The sequence below is a fragment of the Microcebus murinus genome, chromosome 25 (genome assembly GCF_040939455.1).
Source record: "Microcebus murinus isolate Inina chromosome 25, M.murinus_Inina_mat1.0, whole genome shotgun sequence".
Lineage (NCBI taxonomy): Eukaryota > Metazoa > Chordata > Mammalia > Primates > Cheirogaleidae > Microcebus > Microcebus murinus.
Window position 1 is genome coordinate 16,927,248 of NC_134128.1, and position 19,697 is coordinate 16,946,944.

Genomic DNA, 19,697 nt, shown 5'->3' on the forward strand with positions numbered 1-19,697 from the left:
AAATGCTGAAAGTATTCAAGTAATTCATGACAGTGAAAATCCCCGAGGACTAAAAAACAGCATGGTGAATCCCAATGTGCTTTAGGGGATGGAGTCTATGGCAGCTGTGGAAGGTTCTGGAGGATTTTCTGCAAAGCCTCCATGGCAACGCAATCTCCCTTCTCTATCATTGCGCTGGGTGTTCCCTGTTACTAAATGTGCGGGCACAACTTCCTCTCCCGACCTCAAACCCCCAGGATCCTGTAAGTTGTCCTGGGGCAACGGCAACCCAGCATTTAATGATGTAAGTCATGGCACCTGACTAGAAAGACTCATGGCTTAAGGCATGCTACACCCTTGATAAAGTAGATTTGTTTCCTACCCTTCAAGGTCCAAATGCCAACAAAATCCAACTGGTTACACCAATTCAGACATTTCAGTGAAAGGATAAATGAAACCATGGAAATAATACGAACCTATATATGCCAGGAAAAAAAAAATTGTACCCCCAAAAAGCTGCAACCTTTTGTGGCATCAAATTTATTTTAATACTGGCTGGTTATGTTTGGAAAAGGATAGCAAAAAAATTCTGGCTGACCAAAGAAGTGTGCATATATGTGTAGTTACTGTTAAACAGATTAATACTGAGATGGATTAATGTTCTAAAATTTGGAATTTCTAAAATTCTCTTATTATTCATAATTTCATATATCAAAAGTCCCTGAATTTTCATTGCTCAAAGGCATACAAAACCTAATTTTCATTATTCTACGTCACTAATCTAACCTCTAAACAATCACCAAATGCCATCAATGCCTTCATCTCTGATGACATTTTCTTGATCTTTCAAGCTAAGACAAATGCTAATCTTGTCATCTTCTAAGCAACAGGATATTTTTGCATTTTTTTTTTTTTTTGAGACAGAGTCTCGCTTGTTGACCAGGCTAGAGTGAGTGACGTGGCGTCAGCCTAGCTCACAGCAACCTCAAACTCCTGGGCTCAAGCAATAATCCTTCTGCCTCAGACTCCCAAGTGGCTGGGACTACAGGCATGCGCCACCATGCCCGGCTAATTTTATATATATATTAGTTGGCCAATTAGTTTCTTTCTATTTATAGTAGAGACAGGGTCTCGCTCTTGCTCAGGCTGGTTTCAAACTCCTGACCTCGAGCAATCCGCCTGCCTCAGCCTCCCAGAGTGCTAGGATTACAGGCGTGAGCCACCGCGCCCGGGTTGCATATTTTTAAAATACGAAAATATTACCGCCCTCCCACAGTTGGATGATATTTATTTTCCAGATATTGTCAATAACTTCTAGTGACATGATGCTCTTCCGATCCCCATGGGGCCAACATTTTGATAACAGGTTAAGAGGAGAACTAAAATGCCATCCATGGCCATGGGTGAGAGACACGCAGAAGTCTTTGACCTTGGTCTCATTTTCCACTGTGTTCTAACCACCTAAAGTAACCAGGCAAAAACAATTAAATCACACTTGCAATTATACTGAAAAAAGAGGGGTTCATTTTAAAGTCACTTATTAAACACATGTAAACCTGGGAGTGATGTGTGAGTCTCCTATATCGAGCAGCTCGTTCTATGTGAGGTAACTGTGTACCTATATCCTTTCAGGGACAAATCTATAGGATCCCCAAATCTTGGCAAAATATGGCCCCTCTCCCATAATACTTTCCCCAAGTCTCCCCAGAGTGACTATGAACGGATTCACTAAACTAGATCAGGGAAAACTGTGCTCACCCCCATATCCCTGTGGGCCTTTGGCATATACTTGGAGATTCCATGGCAGAAAAGAAATAATATCCATCAGTTTTGTTTGTTTTTAAGACAAGACTCTGGCTCTGTGGCCCTGGCTAGAGTGTAATGGCGTCATGACAGCTCACTGCAACCTCCAACTTCTGGGCTCAGGCGATCCTCCTGCCTCAGCCTCCCCGAGTAGCTACAGGTGCATGCCACCATGCCCAACAGGGTCTCGATGTGTTGCTCAGGCTGGTCTCGAACTCCTGACCTCAAGAGATCATCCCACCTCGGCCTCCCAGAGTGATAGGATTACAGGCGTGAGCCACCGCGCCCGGCCCACCCATCAGTTTTGAAGAGTTGTTCATGGACTAATAATGTTTCAAAGACAATAAGAATTTATAGAAAAAAAAACACGTATCGTGGAGGGAGGGCTGCGGTTGTGACATTAGACGCTGCCTTGTGTGCTCAGTACGTGCTGGGCAGGCACAGCCCTTCGAGAGCATCCATGACTTGGGGGAAAACTAGGCGGGGCCCGACCTCAGATCACATAGCTCCAAGTTCTCCAAGATCAGCGTGCTTCAGAAACACAATACAAACACCCATTTGCCTTTGCATGCTTGGTGGTGGGGGGGGAATAAAAATACCCAGACCTACTGAATCTAAACTCCAGATATATGGAATATTAAATAGAATACACAACACGCCTGTAATCCTAGCTCTCTGGGAGGCCGAGGTGGGCGGATTGCTCAAGGTCAGGAGTTCGAAATCAGCCTGAGCAAGAGCGAGACCCCGTCTCTACTATAAATAGAAAGAAATTAATTGGCCAACTAATATATATAGAAAAATATTAGCCGGGCATGGTGGCACATGCCTGTAGTCCCAGCTACTCAAGAGGCTGAGGCAGGAAGATCGCTTGAGCCTAGGAGTGTGAGGTTGCTGTGAGCTAGGCCGATGCCACGGCACTCACTCTAGCCTGGGCAACAAAGCGAGACTCTGTCTCAAAAAATAAATAAATAGAATAGAATAGAATAAACATAAACGCACACTCACGTTAGCCTCTCCCTAAATAACCCATCTTCACTAAGAGCCTCTTTATTTGGGCTACTCACCTCCTCAAAGGCGTAGTAGCAGTTACTATATTTTAAGAGGTAAGAATTTAAAAATTCATTCCTTAGTCCAGCTGAGGTCAGTCTGCCAGAAGTCAGTGCTTTCCCGGGCTCGACAAACCCTACAGGCAAGATAAGCCTTAGGAGCCATCCGTTCTAGAAAACTATTGTACCATACGTAGGGCAAGTATCCTTCGTAAACTGAGGTAGCCGAGATGCATCTGGCAAAGTCCCTGCCCCACAGGGACCAGCTGGAGTTGTGTGTATAGTGAGTGACAGGGTTTTCCTTCCAGAATTTCCAGCTATTCAGATTACAGGGATAAATGCTTCCTCAGCCCTGGTGGCGGAAAAGCTGGTTGCGAATGCAGCTTATAGGAAAACAGAGGCATGATGGTAATATAGAGATACAGGTGCGACTGGTGACACTAGTTTTGAGACCGGAGTATTCCTAGTTTCTCTATGGTCAATACTGTCAGTGTTTTAACCGAATCAACCTGAAATTCGGTCTCCTTGTCGATAAAGTTAAAGGAGTTAAATTACACCTGTGAGACCGCCTTTAGTTTTAAGATTCCATTTCCTTTTATTTTTTGGAGACAGAGTCTCACTCTTGTTGCCCAGGCTAGAGTGCCCTGGCATCAGCCCAGCTCACAGCAACCTCAAACTCCTGGGTTCAAGTGATCCTCCTGCCTCAGCCCCCCAAGTAGCTGGGACTACAGGCATGCGCCACCATGCCCGGCTAATTGTTCTTTTCTATATATTTTTAGTTGGCCCATTAATTTCTCTCTATTTTTAGTAGAGATGGGGTCTCGCTCTTGCTCAGGCTGGTTTCGAACTCTTGACCTTAAGCGATCCTCCCACCTCGGCCTCCCAGAGTGCCAGGATTACAGGCGTGGGCCACTGTGCTTGGTCAAGATTCCATTTCAAAGATTACAGCTGCAGCTTTGGGATCCCAGCAGCTCGCCCTCAAGCTGTGTATCGTTTTCTCCTGATCAGCCTCAGGGATTGGAAAAGCCCGGGAGGAGCTAACAGGTGCTCGTGTGCGTTGGAACAGGAAGGTCTGCGTGTTCCCACGCGTAACCACTGGGAGCCACGGAGGGCTCTCTCCCCAGCTGCCACCTGCTTGGGCCACTGCCAGCAAGCACTTCCTTTGTCACTTCCCTGCCTTTGGGTCCAGGCTGGGCGAGAGCCTCCAGGACGGAGGCCCCGTGCCCCAGTTCTGCTCTTGGTCCTGAGCCCTGTGACATTGGGTGAGTGACTTAGCCTCTCGGAGCCTGTCTCCTTCAGCTGCAAACTGGGAATCACAAAGCGCCGACACTCGTTGGGTTGTCATGGGAATTAAATGTGATAAAGCCCGTTATAGCACGCCATGGGGTGCGGGGCACAGGCAGGCCCGTGGTGGATGGGACCTGTTATTTCCCCTGGCCGTGACGGCATGGCTGTAGCACCCGCCCATGTGGCCCAGCATACAGCTGCAGGAAGCCCCTGAAGGTGCTGGCAAAGTCACAGCACTGCCCCCTCTCCTTCTGGAACTATCCACACTAACGCACTGGCGCTTGACGACTTGAGGGAATGAATGAACGTGCTGACTCCCACGTTTCTATCTAGAAACTCCGCATCACACAGCTCCATAGATGGGACAATTTAAGGAAACAGGTGGCATGATCAATGAATTAAAGGGATCTCTTTTTTTTTTTTTTTGAGACAGAGTCTCACTCTGTTGCCCAGGCTAGAGTGAGTGCCGTGGCGTCAGCCTAGCTCACAGCAACCTCAAACTCCTGGGCTCAAGCAATCCTCCTGCCTCAGCCTCCCGAGTAGCTGGGACTACAGGCATGCACCACCATGCCCGGCTGATTTTTTCTATATATATTAGTTGGCCAATTAATTTCTTTATAATAGAGACGGGGTCTCGCTCTTGCTCAGGTTGGTTTCGAACTCCTGACCTCAAGCAATCCACCCGCCTCGGCCTCCCAGAGTGCTAGGATTACAGGCGTGAGCCACCGCGCCCAGCCTCAAGGGATCTCTTGCACAAAAAAGAAATCAGAGCAGTGGCCGCCCTCCCAGGAGGGACACGTAGGTGACTTGGCTTGTCAAGGATGGGAGACCTACTTTCCACTCCATACCTGTTGTGAGTTTTTGGACTTCAGATATGTCTCGCCTATATCAAAAGTGAAATATTTTTAAACAAGTTAGTTGTTGAAAAAGACACAAGTTGTATTTTACAGTGATGCCCCACCTCGGGAGGGCTGGGGAGCTGACGAGCAGACTTCGCACGCCACGCAGAGCACGTGTGCGCCCCTCGCGGCTTTGTGTGAGCACACCCACGACTGCACGTCCACAACGACAAGGGCGTGGGCAGGAGTTAGAGGACAGAGAGAAAGGGAGGGCGACTCCCTTTGGTTCAAGATTATTCAGGGGACAGGCTCATGCCTGTAATCCTAGCACTCTGGGAGACCGAGGTGGACAGATTGCTCAAGGTCAGGAGTTCAAAACCAGCCTGAGCAAGGGTGAGACCCCCCATCTCTACTAAAAATAGAGAGAAATTAATTGGCCAACTAATATATATAGAAAAAATTAGCCGGGCATGGTAGCACATGCCTGTAGTCCCAGCTACTTGGGAGGCTGAGGCAGGAGGATCGCTTGAGCCCAGGAGTTTGAGGTTGCCATGAGCTAGGCTGATGCCATGGCACTCACTCTAGCCTGGGTAACAAAGTGGGACTCTGTCTCAAAAAAAAAAAAAAAAAAAAAGATTATTCAGGATCTGACTCATTTCTGCACAGAGGAATCAAAGGAATTTCTATTGTAGATTTGCAAAGGATTCATCTGACTCTCATCCCAAACCTTGCCTATAAATTATACACATACTTCATCTTATTGTGCTTTGCCTTATTGCACTTCGCAGATATTATGTTTTTTTATTAATATAACTTGAAGGGTTGTGGCAACGTCAAGCATCAGGCACACGTATCTTCATGTCTCTACTCAGGAGGCTGAGGCAGGAGGATCGCTTGAGCCCAGGAGTTTGAGGTTGCTGTGAGCTAGGCTGATGCCATGGCACTCTAGCCCAGGAAACACAGCAAAACTCTGTCTCATCAACAACAACAACAACAAAAAAACCACTGTTGAAACCTGCTCAAAAGAAAACATTCCTTTCAACATATGACTTACTACATTACTGCTCATGGACAATACACCTGGTCACCTAAGAGCTTGGATGCAGATGTACAAGGAGATTTATGTTGTTTTCATGCTTGCTAACACAGCATCCATCTGAGTCATTTGACTTTTAAGTCTTATTATTGAAGAAATAAATTCATGAGGTCAGGAGTTCGAAACCAGCCTGAGCAAGAGCAAGACCCTGTCTCTACTATATATAGAAAGAAATTAATTGGCCAACTAATATACATAGAAAAAATTAGCTGGGCATGGTGGCACATGCCTGTAGTCCCAGCTACTTGGGAGGCTGAGGCAGGAGGATTGCTTGAGCCCAGGAGTTTGAGGTTGCTGTGAGCTAGGCTGACACCACAGCACTCACTCTAGCCTGGGCAACAAAGTGAGACTCTGTCTCAAAAAAAAAAAAAAAAAAAAAAAGAAAGAAATGTCATAAGCCTATATCTGCCATAGACAGGGATTCCTCTGATGAATCTGGGCAAAGTAAATTGAAAACCTTCTGGAAAGGGTTCACCATTCTAAGTGCCATTACGAACATTCATGATTCATGGGAGGGAGACAAGATGGAAACATTAACAGGAGTTTGGAAGTTGATTCCAACCCTCCCAGGTGACTTTGAGGGGTTCCGGACTTCAGTGGAGGAAGGAACTGCAGATGTGGTGGAAATAGCGAGAGAACTTGAATCAGAAATGGAACTTGAAGATGTCACTGAATTGCTGTAGTCTCATGAGAAAACTTGAATGGATGAGAAGCTGCTTCTTATGTTCGAGCCAAGAAAGTGGTTTCTTGAGATGGAATCCGCTCCTGGTGAGGGATGCTGTGAACGACTGTTGAGATGACAACAAGTGATTCAGAATATTCCATACACTTAGCTGACAAAGCGGTGGCAGGGCTGGGGAGGATTGATTCCAACTGGGAAAGAAGTTGTGTTGTGAGTAAAATGTCATCAAACAGCATCATACGCTACAGAGAAAGCATTCGCGAAAGGAAGAACCAGTTGGTGCAGCAAACCTCATTGCTTTCTTATCTTAGCAACCACCCCCCTGATCGGTCAGTCAGGGTGAAGGGAATGCAATGTCTCAAATGTCACTGTAGGTAAGCTGCCACACAGCACCCTATGGCAAAATGCATCTCTGAAGAACAATCAATACTAGCTTAAAAATGCTTTGTGTTGAAAATGCATTTAAAATTCTAAAACATATAAATAGGAAATGAACTAAGGAGAAAACTGGATTGATGCAGAAAACAGCTACCCACAGAGCATAAAGACTAAAATCCACCATGCTTGAGTAGTTCAGGATCAGGTCAGCGTCTTCTCGATGAACTTAGGAAAAGATGAAGGGCATTTAAGTTTCCTGAAAACCGTAGGATTCTACCATAAAACAAGAGTCAGAGTCATGACGTCGTGGCTAGCCACCTGGCGACAGGTGTGCTTGCCTCACACACATGCCAAAATCGCCTGATTGTCTTTGGTGTAGACGAGAACAAGTGTGCTGGTCTTATAGGTCATCGTATCTTTTCAAGGTGTTCTTTTAGGCGCATAGGAAAGGGCAGGTACTGGATGCTTTATTATAAAACATACAGGCCGGGCGCAGTGGCTCACGCCTGTAATCCTAGCACTCTGGGAGGCCAAGGCGGGAGGATCGCCCCAAGTCAGGAGTTCGAAACCAGCCTGAGCGAAAGCCAGACCCCTGTCTCTACTATAAATAGAAAGAAATTAATTGGCCAACTAATATATATAGAAAAAATTAGCCGGGCATGGTGGCGCATGCCTGTAGTCCCAGCTACTCGGGAGGCTGAGGCAGGAGGATCGCTTGAGCCCAGGAGTTTGAGGTTGCTGTGAGCGAGGCTGACGCCACGGCACTCTAGTCCGGGCAACAGAGTGAGACTCTGTCTCAAAAAAAAAAATCAAAGACACAGACGCAGTGAGGCTCTGGGCTGGGCGCGGCGCTGGCGTGCAGGACGGGTCGATACGACAAATACTCACGCACAGCTTCAGACTCACTGCGCGCTCTGCCGAGTGAGAGGCTGTGGGCAGCGTGCTGTGAGGCTGCGAGGAGAGCTGTCAGATGGTGCTATTTCGGTCCCAAGAGCTTGGTTTCAGGGACAAATTCAACGAGCAAGAGCAAGAGAGTTCCTGTGCATCTCCCCGAGCTTGGCTCAGCCCATGCTCTCCCAAGCTGTCGCCAACTTCCTGAACAGGGTAGCGCTCGCTTGTCACCCCAGTCAGGCATCACAGGTTGCCTACACGCCACTCTTCCAATTTTATCCAGCATCGAAGGCCATCTGCTCCCTAAAAGCCTGGGACCCTCCCCGGCCCCAGGGGTTGAATCCTCATTAGCAACCTGGTGGGGTTTTTTTTGGGTTTTTTTTTTGAGACAAAGTCTTGCTTTGTTGCCCAGGCTAGAGTGAGAGCCGTGGCGTCAGCCTAGCTCACAGCAACCTCAAACTCCTGGGCTCAAGCGATCCTCCTGCCTCAGCCTCCCGAGTAGCTGGGACTATAGGCATGCGCCATCATGCCCGGCTAATTTTTTCTATATATATTTTTAGTTGTCTAGCTAATTTCTTTCTATATTTTTAGTAGAGACGGGGTCTCGCTCTTGCTCAGGCTGGTCTCAAACTCCTGACCTCGAGTGATCCTCCTGCCTCGGCCTCCCAGAGTGCTAGGATTTCAGGCGTGAGCCACCGCGCCCAGCCAGAAGTTTCTTTCTTAATCCCTGCCTGCATCTTTCTAGACTTCTAGAATTCATGTACTGACTGCCTCTGACTTTTTACATCTTGTCTGCTAATTCTGTTAGCTCCCTCTTCATGTCTACCACTCCAAGTGCACAGCTGATTACACTGATGAATGAATGAATGAATGAATGAATGAATGAATGAACAAACGAACGTGCGCGGAGCACTATTGCCCTTCAGCTGAAACCTTGGGGTTTCCTTCCCTGTTTTTCTTCCTCTTGTCTTCTTTCCTCACCTTACTCCTCTGTAGAAGAAAAGACAAAAATTGACCTAAAAGAAATTCAGGGCTCAGACTCCAAAGGAAGAATAAATATTTTTAAGGCAAGCCAAAAATGACACACCCTAGTTCCCGGGAGACACAGAGCAGGGGAAGAATTCCAGCAACCCAGGGCGGCAGCAGCGGTAGGAACCACCTCATTTGGTCCCTCCCTGCACACACTGAGCAGTTCTACTCGTGACACTGGGCGGGGACAGGGGCAGGGGACATGCTTAACAAAGCAGAAGTTACAGTAGAAAGTATAACCCAGTAGGCATTCAAGAAATGTTAGTGGGCCGGGCGCGGTGGCTCATGACTGTCATCCTAGCACTCAGGGAGGCCAAGGTGGGAGGATCACTCAAGGTCAGGAGTTCAAGACCAGCCTGAGCAAGAGCGAGACCCCCGTCTCTACTATAAATAGAAAGAAATTAATTGGCCAACTAATATATATAGAAAAAATTAGCCGGGCGTGGTGGCGCATGGGACCTGTTGTCCCAGCTACTCGGTAGGCTGAGGCAAGGAGGATCACTTGAGCCCTTGAGTTGCTGTGAGCTAGGCTGACGCCACGGCACTCACTCTAGCCTGGGCAATAGAGTGAGACTCTGTCTCAAAAAAAAAAAAAAAAAAAAAGAAATGTTAGTGACTGGGAGGTGACAGAGCATCAAGTGGTTAGGGCTTTGGGCTTATACCTTGAAGCTTTTTATTATAAAACAGGATGAAATGTGAAATGTAGATACCAATAACGACATTGCTGTCTTGATTTTTTTTTTTTTTTTTTTTTTGAGACAGAGTCTCGCTTTGTTGCCCAGGCTAGAGTGAGTGCCGTGGCTTCAGCCTAGCTCACAGCAACCTCCAACTCCTGGCTCAAGTGATCCTCCTGCCTCAGCCTCCCGAGTAGCTGGGACTACAGGCATGCGCCACCATGCCCAGCTAATTTTATATATATATATTAGTTGGCCAATTAATTTCTTTCTATTTATAGTAGAGACGGGGTCTCGCTCTTGCTCAGGCTGGTTTCCAACTCCTGACCTTGAGCAATCCGCCCGCCTCGGCCTCCCAGAGTGCTAGGATTACAGGCGTGAGCCACCTCGCCCGGCCTGCTGTCTTGATTGTAATGAACTTCATCTGAACGTGCTGGCTTGAGAGTAATTTAATCTAATGTGGACTTGAAGCTGTGCTGAAATGAAAAATAAAATTTTGCACTGTTTTTTGTTTTTATTTTAAAATCCCCGTGGGCAGGAGATCTCCAGACCACCTACAGAAAGGCCAAGTCCATTTCCAACGATGCATCTCTGATCACTGCCGTGCTCTGGCGTGCGCAAAGCTCTGGGCCATCCTCCTCACACGGCAAGAAAAGCATTTGCAAGGATCACGACCTGGTAGAGAAATCAGCTTGTACCCTTGAAGGTATTATGCAATACAATTCGAATAGGCTTTTAACTCATTCCAGCTTTTGTCACTTTCGTTAGGTAATATCAAACTGACACTAAGAACTTCTGCAAGATCTTTTATGTTACACAATAGAGTTAAAAACTGTAGCAAATGTTCAGATATTTAAATGAGCACCAAACACTACAAAGTGCAACCAACATGGTTCTATTAAAAACTCTCTTCAACGGTGGCATTCAAGGACAGCAATACAATCTTTTCTTTTACAAAGCAACTAATATAAAAATCCGCAAATGCCATAAATTCATTTCTAAGCTATTATTCTCATATAGGCATGTCATTAGATATACTTTCTTTCAGTTCTTTCCTGAGGTATGTTTTGTGGTTTACTTTTATTGTACTGCTGGATGCATTATTTCTGATCATCCTTCCCTAAAATGATTTTGAAAGACCTGCAAAAAATTTTATTGCATAGGACACTATTCATGACATAGAGGTTGGGAACTGCAAATGGGTGGCATTGGAACAAATCTTACAAATAATTGCATTTTTTAAGAATTTGTTACATACATTTTTTTTTTTTTACAGTTTGTCTCTTTTAAAAAAATTGAAGTTTATAGCTAAGACTTAACTACGTACAGTGAAGCATTTTAGGAATGTTAGAGATTAGAGAATAGATGAATGATAAAAAGGAAAAAAAAATGCCATCATTCTTGCCGGCTATATATTGTATTGCCTTCAAAAGTAACTGTACATGTTGTAATCAGTTCATAGTTAAATATTTCTACTAATCTGTTTTGGGAGAGCAAATGTCTTTCAAGGTTTCAAGTTCCTCTATAAGCTTCTTGTTCTGGACTTCCAGCACGGCCACTCGACTCTCCAGACATTTGACATATTCTTTCTTTCGACGTCGACATTCTTTCGCAGCTTCCCTGAAAAGAGTAGAAGCAAAAGGGCAAACGAAACATTTTTTTTTGCATGCTACTGACAAACAGAGTGAAGTAAGCGTGGTAAATATGATCACGGTTGCATTCCAAATCTTGGAACGACCTTCCCAATTCAATTTCAAACACTAAACCAAACTGGATTCTTAAGGGGTCACAAAGTGTCCCTTCCATAAAAGTCCACATGGCAATTAGTAGAACTGCTGCATCTCCTGCCTTGATTAGAGTTCATAGTAAACAAGGTCCAAGTCAAAGACAGTTACTCTGCTTTATGGCAATAAAGATCTTTGAGGGCCTTGAGTTCCTCAATCAGAGTCTTGTTTTGGTTTTCAAGCACAGCCACACGATTTTCAAGACATTTGACATATTCTTTCTTCTTCCTGCGACACTCCCGGGCAGCTTCCCTGGAACCAACACAAGGCAAATGACTGCAGGAACAACCTTCCAGCACAATCCAGAGTGGCTCAAATGAACTTCTGCCCCCCAGACTCAACAACCACTCGATCCTAGTAGGGTTTGCACAAAGCCACTCAACGAATGTAACCAGGCACGTGCCTTTTTGTAAGACAACAAGAAAGACTTGAGAGCACAATCGGTTTGCTCAACATTCATTGAAAATGGTGTTTTCTTAGCGCACACGGCCCATGATAACAATAACCAGAATTGTTTTTGGTGAACTACAACAATAGGACCACATCCCCAAGTAGAATTTCTACAAAAACATTTACAGATCCTTTTAATTTTCTTAATTATTTCTGTCTGCCAAGAGCCACATATTCCATCATGATGAGTTAATCTGATTTGATCAAAAATGATTGTAAGAATTACTCCTCCAGAAACTTAAATGTCAACATTGGAGATGTTTACTCTTCAAGACTAAGTCTCCGTGAAACAAGATCAATCAGGACTGCAAGACACCGTTTATTGGCTAGAAAGCACAACATGGATAAATTGTGACGATACACAGAAGAGGTACATTTTTATAAACCAAAATGAAATGCACATTGCTTCTGAAAATTAAAAAAGGAAAGAAGGGGGTTACATAACACAACACTCAATAATTCGGACAATTGAAACCCACGAATGTGACAACACCACAATTAAAATTATGAATAGGAAGCTACGGAAGAACTCAGGGGTGTATTTCAATCATCTAATCACATGCATTTAATGTCCAATATACTGAATTGTAAAGCACTGTTAAGCCCAAAGCAAAGAACAGACCAGCAGCCAAAGCAACAACACAAATACATAGATGAGTTGAGTCAGTCGTTTTCAAGCATAACCCACCAAGAACCAGTAAATATAGCCAACATTTTTCTCTTTTTTTTCAGGGTGGGATAACTACTTCAATGAACTCCTCTGTAGAAGATACACTCTGATAACAGCCTTATTTTGAAGTGTTCAATTCCATGCCTATGGGGTATGTCACCCTTCACATCAAAAAAGCCTGTATTGAAAACAGATATTATCATTCAAATATATTTTAACAAAAGTAGTGTTCAATGTCTAAATACCAGTCACTGTAATGTACAGCATTTCTGTAATCCTGAATTAGTGTGCTGCATACAGCAGATCCGGCCAATTGTTTTATTTTTAGGATAGTTGACGCTCACTAACTGGATATCTGTGTTTTCTCTATGTGGAGCAAGAGTCAGCAGAAAAGAAACCTTGAAATCCCAATGAACTGCAGGAAAAGATCCACCCCTACTTCCTAGCCAAGAACAATGCACTCGGCCTGCGAACTCACAAAAGTTCTCAGACTTCTCCACTGGTTAGCAAAACAAATAAAAAAAATGTTAAAGTGAATTGAAATGTGATACTATAGCAATTGATTTAATCTAAATGATGCACAGGGGAGAAGTTCAGAATAAATTCCAACACACCAATTTGCAAGTTTGGGAATGCAATTCGACTCTTTTCCACAAAAGAACTAAAATTCATTTATGAATACCACGGTTTTCATGATTAAATCATCTTAAATTCTAGACCTAGAAGGAAGATTGTCATTTTACAAACAAGTTATCATTCAATAGAAATTTTGCATACCTAATAGCAGTGTTGTGGTGTGTTTAATTTAAAAAATTTTATTTACCAAGATATTTTGTTGTAAATGTCCATACTTCATATTTTACATTTGTGTGTGTGTGTACACGTGTGCATGCGTGTTACCGGAGTCAGAATGTTCCAAGCACAAAGTTTTAGATGATCACATCAGTAGATGGTACATTCCTAGTATTTCTCAGCTATGGAAAACACCTGTTTTTTTCTATTAATAGTTAGCTCACTTTTCAGGCCTTGCATCTGTCTGGATATATCCTCAGCATGCAGAGGAAATACATGACAGGGCCGGGCGCGGTGGCTCACGCCTGTAATCCTAGCACTCTGGGAGGCCGAGGCGGGCAGATTGCTCGAGGTCAGGAGTTCGAGACCAGCCTGAGCAAGAGCGAGACCCCGTCTCTACTATAAATAGAAAGAAATTAATTGGCCAACTAATATATATAGAAAAAATTAGCCGGGCATGGTGGCGCATGCCTGTAGTCCCAGTTACTGGGGAGGCTGAGGCAGGAGGATCGCTTGAGCCCAGGAGTTTGAGGTTGCTGTGAGCTAGGCTGATGCCACGGCACTCACTCTAGCCTGGGCAACAAAGCGAGACTCTGTCTCAAAATAAATAAATAAATACATATATACATACATAAGAAATAAAAAAATTAAAAAAATTAAAATAAATAAAATTACAGAAATATGGGGCAAGAATAAATGAGAGAAGGGCCAGGCATGGTGGCTCACACCTGTAACTCTAGCACTTTGGAAGGCTGAGGCAGGAGGACCACTTGAGGCCAGGAGTTTGAGAATAGCCTGGGCAGCATAGTGAGACCCCATCTCTACAAAAAGTTAAAAAATTAGTTGGGTGTGGTGGCATGTGCCTGTAGTTCTAGCTACTCAGGAGGCTGAGCCAGGAGGATCACTTAAGCCCAGAAGTTCAAGGTTATAGTAAGCTATAACTAAACCACTGCACTGTAGCCTGGGCAACAGAGTGAGACCCTGTCTCCAAAAAAAAAAAAAAAAAGAGTAAGCAAGAGAAAATGAGAGAGTGGAGGTACAGACACTGTAACAGTAGGTATCTCTAAGTGGTGGACAGCCATGGTGATTGTAATTCTTTTTGTTATTATTTCATATTTTGCACTTCACTAAATTTATCAAAATAAATACGTATTTCAGCATAATAAAGAAAAAACAAGATTCCAAAATAGATAAAAGCAAACAACATGTAAAAAGCTTTCAAAATGCTTAACTCACACAGATTTGCATTGCTTATAGAAAAGCTAAAAAAATTATACTTATCGCCTACTTTACAAATACCAAATGCAAGATAAATACTTGTAATGCAGACTTTCCATCATTATTTTAAAAATCAATATATTCTTTGGACATTACCTTTACAATACAGAGGGATGTGCTTGCTGCTGATGAAATGGTTTCATGGCTAGAACTCTTGACTAGACGACAATCTAATTGGCATCACATGCAGAGCACACGCAAACCCACACGAAATGCCACATGACACTCAGCTTGGGAGAAACAGCTTAGGGAGAGTGTAATTTTTTTTTTTTTTAAAGCCCCATAGTAATTAATCGCGTGTCCTAGAAGTGGCTGCTGGCTCCCCGGGAAGCATCTTACCTGTTTTTCATTAGCCTCAGCTCTCGTTTGCGTGTTGCTTCTTCTGCTAGCTGCTGGGGACTGTGCAGGCTTCCTGGCGAGGCAGCCATAACCACTCCCTGGGGCAAAGCAGTAGTAGGAGCTCGGATCTGGTAGGTTGGCATGTCACCAGTGGCGGCTGCAGTGAAACAAAAGATTCCAAGCTTACGTAAACAATTCGCAATTTGACATTCGATACAAAAATTGGCCTGGAAATAATACACTTTTTTACATGTCATCTTATATAAGATGACTATTCTGAGCATTATAGGAATCTTAAGTATCAAAGACTTTGTTCAGTTTTGGGAGCAATGACATTTAAGCATACCCTACACATTTCAGGTAGAAAAATGTCCTAGTGTATTTCGGACAGGTTTCTATCAAAGGCTTAATGGACACAGGCTTTTCAACTGATGGTTTGCTTAGCCTTAAATCAGGGGTGTGCTGATAAATATTTAAGAAACAGCTCTTTTGGGGAGAGGGGAAGCCTTGATCTATAGTGTTTGATGATTCCATGATGTCACCACGTCCACCATGGCTAATTTCAAGCCATGCCAATGTGACTCTCCTGAATGTGGAGCTGGAAAGGGACATTGCACTAAGTAGCACTCCATGCAGACAAAACATGTAAATAACCACAGAAGCACAGATAAAATAATTAGAAATGATGAGTTTTGAGTATTGATGTTGGTTTTAATGTCATTTATTTAAGGGTTTATGTGTGTGTGTGTGTGTGTGTATATATTTAATTTTTAATAATGGTTGTTTTAACAACCAGCTCACAAAGAGGCTGAAAATGTAACAATTGGTTCTAGCAAGCCAGTGCTAGCACAGCACTGCAAAAATTTTAATGAAGCAGAACATCTCCATCCTCTGAATATTTCAGCTAAGAGATTTTTCCTAGACCCTATATCATGTCTGAAATAGTTACTGGGTGTCTTTTTTTTTTTTTGAGACAGAGTCTCACTTTTGTTGCCCTGGCTAGAGTGAGTGCCGTGGCATCAGCCTAGCTCACTGCAACCTCACACTCCTGGGCTCAAGCGATCCTCCTGCCTCAGCCTCCCGAGTAGCTGGGACTACAGGCATGCACTACCATGCCCGGCTAATTTTTTGTATATATATTTTTAGTTGGTCAATTAATTTCTTTCTATTTTTTTAGTAGAGATGGGGTCTCGCTCAGGATGGTTTCGAACTCCCAACCTCGAGCAATCCGCCCGCCTCGGCCTCCCAGAGTGCTAGGATTACAGGTGTGAGCCACCACGCCCGGCCGTTACTGGGTGTCTTTAAGTGCAAGTCCTATTACCAGAAAATGATCGGGGCACTGAGAGGAACCTAGTTCACTATAGTTTCAGTTAAAAAAAAAAAATCCCAAAAAGCAAAAAACAGCAGAGGTCTACTTAAAACTGGTTTCTCTGGGGAAAGAGAATTTTTGTCTTTCTTAGGTTTCTTGGGATAATCATACATTTCTAAATATTCATTTATTAAAAACATTTTCTCAGTATAGTATATTCATACAGTTAAACGATTTAATATTTACTTAGTATTCAGATTGAATACTAAAAGTAAGTTCTCAAAGTTTCCTAAGTTATATCCAAAATGTGTCTCTCTACTGCAATAAACATAGAAAAGACAGATGGATTTGAGTGACGAAACATGTTTCTACCACCAACGCTTCAACTTTGAGAACGTATGGTCGAGAGTTAATTTGACACTCTGATGAGATCGTACAAAATACATGCTCTCCCAACGTTAAATGCAAGAAAAAGGTTTTGTAGAAGTTATTAATCCTATAAAAATTGGTCTGAATCAAATGTCAAGGAAAAGAGGAAATACAGCACTTCCTTATTTCATTAAATTGTGTTTCACCCGTTGAGTAAGGGCTGAAATTTTACCCATGGGAGACAATGACTTTTTCACCTAAATGGGATATTATCACTGAACACAGACAAGCAGTTTAAAAAAATTAAACAAAAATCAACTGATCTATATGCTTCTATTTGGCCACATGCCAGGTTTTTCCTCCCCTAGGGCTCTAGAATTAGGTGAAAGAATAAAACAACAAGAAACATGGTTTGAGGGATACAGAATTGAAAGGTCTTCATAGAATTAATGAAAATACCATTTGTAAGGCTGCAATGCCTCTCCCATCTACATGTAATTAAAAAAAAAAAACAATGGTGATAAATAGTAACTGTGATTAATGATCACCAGCAAAATCTCTATTTAATAAACTTGGGAAAATTCCTCAATTTGTTTTTATGACTATTCAAAATGCTGTATACATCGATGTCTCAATCTATGTCAGGAAATTTCATAGCTTTGAAATATTTACGAAGGTCCTTCTAAAACTGGTTACAAACGAACTCAAGAGCTTTCTTAAATGTCTTGATCATGTTGTCAGAGGAGCTGGAGTGGAACGTGGAATAACACAGTTCTCCCCTCTTTTCTCTTTACCCACATCCAGGGAAGAGGTTATGGGATAATAAAACCTGAAACAATGGAACAGCTGGACGCTATGTGGGCGTTCTAAAATGGGAACAATAGCCAGTGACGAATGAAAAGTTCACGAGTCACTTTGTGGACATGTGCAGGCAGCATGGATGTGGACCTTGGCCCAGGGTTCTTTCCAAACATGCTCACACAGAAGTGCAATAAAATTAATAGAAAGCCACAGAGGGGTTCGTTACAGTCTCTAGTTTTTGTACACAGTTGCCATTTGCCGTAATAATGAAGTCAGAGCAGAATGCTCACATTGTATGCAAAAGCTAGTTTTCTTAAAAAATCTTTTTTTTTTTCTTTAAAAAAGGGGGTGGGTTTGAATACAGATGAAAAATAAAGTCCATTCATTGGCCTTATATTTACCAGAAATGGTTTTAAACAACTTTTGCTGTTTCCAAAAGCCACAACCACCCTCAAAGGACCAAATTAGGCACCATAAAGGATAATGGCAATCCCAAAAGAAACATTTTGAGTGATAGCTCAGAAAAAAAGATCAGTTGAAAATAACTTGGAAGGGGATGATGTATTTGGATGTATTAGTTCTGACATGTTAGATAAACTGGGTTTTATTACAGTTTTTCAGATATATCATATATTCATTTATTTCCTTCAACAAAAGTCAAAGAATACATCTCATTAGTTCCAACCAGAAATATGAATTAGTGTAAATTAGTAGGAATTAGTATAAGTTTCTGTAATATCCCAAAGACTCTACATGAGGGTACCCTACTAATGGTCAATTTGGATAAATTCCATATACTCAAATGTAATCAGATTAGTAAAATACATTAAACAGATATGGGCAAAGAGAATCTCTTGTATTTGAGAAAAATCTAAATGTCAAAAAGTTTTATTTTTGAAACACATTATAAAAAGTGTTTGACTTAATTTAGCTTCAAGTTTCCAATATTATGAATTCAGTGGTAATTCACAGCAGATTAGATGCCAAGGTTCACATTTCAAAGAACTGCTCTGCATTCTTTGATGACATGGTCTTATTCCTGTACGCTTACAAAGGCCAATTCCCGTCCCCATCTAACTACTAAAAGTGTCCAAATTATTTTTTATTCTAGAATTTCATTTTCGTATTCTGAAAACGCATGAGTCATCAGTGAGAGCCTAAAAGTCATGAGTGAAGAAAGATAATAAGAAAAAGATAGTGAATATATTCACTTTATTCTCAGGAGGGCAAAAATTTTAAGTCAGGGATAGCACCTTTTTAACCTTGGTATGCCCTAGAATCTAGCACAGTACTTGGTCTATAAAGGGTGCATCGTAAGTTTAGGTGTGCGTTACAAAATAAATTTTGAGCTTCCTAGGGTTTTGCATAAGTCCACTGTCATTTGGAATATTTAAAATAAGCGGTCCTTCTTATAGACTTGTATTATTACAGCTAAGTCTTTAAATCTTTAACGCTAAGACACAGAAAGCCCTAGAAATACTATGTCTTTAGTCACAGTGGCCTTTCTTGAAAAAGGGCATTATTTCCTAAATCTTTCCTTAGATATACTTTGGACACATCTAACATGGCATTTTAGAAGCAGAGGAGTTCTAATTATAATGTGTTTCCAACCATCTAACTCCTCACATGAATTTTTTTTTTTTTTTTTTTAGGTTCAGTATCAAATATTTCACGGGAAAGAAAATTCCTAGAACTCTCCATTCTGGTCGTTAACTTCATACCTCTCTTTGCAAGCTTTAAACACGATACAGCAGAAAGAGCATGGGATTTGGAGTCTGGGTTCTAGTCCAGCTCTGCCACTTACCGGCCATGTGACTTGGGGCAAGTTCAGTTTCCTCATCTGTAAAATGGGGATACATTATCTCATTTAATACTCACAATAAACCCTGTAATGTATGTCAAAGTGTCTAGCACAGTGCCTGGCACATGGTAGGCATTCAGAAAATGTTAGTTCCCTTCCTCTTCCCTTTCTTAAGTTCTGAAAGACAATGTTCCAAATTATGCGTATACTGTATATTACTTAAAAGGCATATAACTTAGTGTTCAAAATACTCTCAAAAAAAAAAAAGGCATATAACATCCATAAATAATATTTTCCCTGGACTTTCCCTCTTAACCAACCCAGGGAATCAAAATGTATGGCTCTAATTCCTTATTTTGTTAAAAAAAAAAATATGCCTATTAAAAGACTTCCAAAATTT

The 19,697-nt window shown here is 42.4% G+C and overlaps 1 protein-coding gene across 24 annotated transcripts in view; it reads right to left on the reverse strand.

Moving 5' to 3' along the window:
* Positions 1–10,198: 10,198 nt before the first annotated feature.
* Positions 10,199–19,697, reverse strand: part of CREM (cAMP responsive element modulator) — a 73,366-nt gene continuing 63,867 nt past the window's right edge. For 7 of the 24 annotated variants that reach the window (XM_075997518.1, XM_075997525.1, XM_075997527.1 and 4 more), the window contains 2 exons: positions 15,018–15,174; positions 10,199–11,324 (listed from right to left, as the gene is read on the reverse strand). In XM_075997518.1, the coding sequence (XP_075853633.1) occupies positions 11,180–11,324; positions 15,018–15,174 (302 nt within the window). In that variant the 3' untranslated portion in view covers positions 10,199–11,179. The other 17 variants (XM_075997516.1, XM_075997521.1, XM_075997519.1 and 14 more) reach the window with 4 other exon arrangements.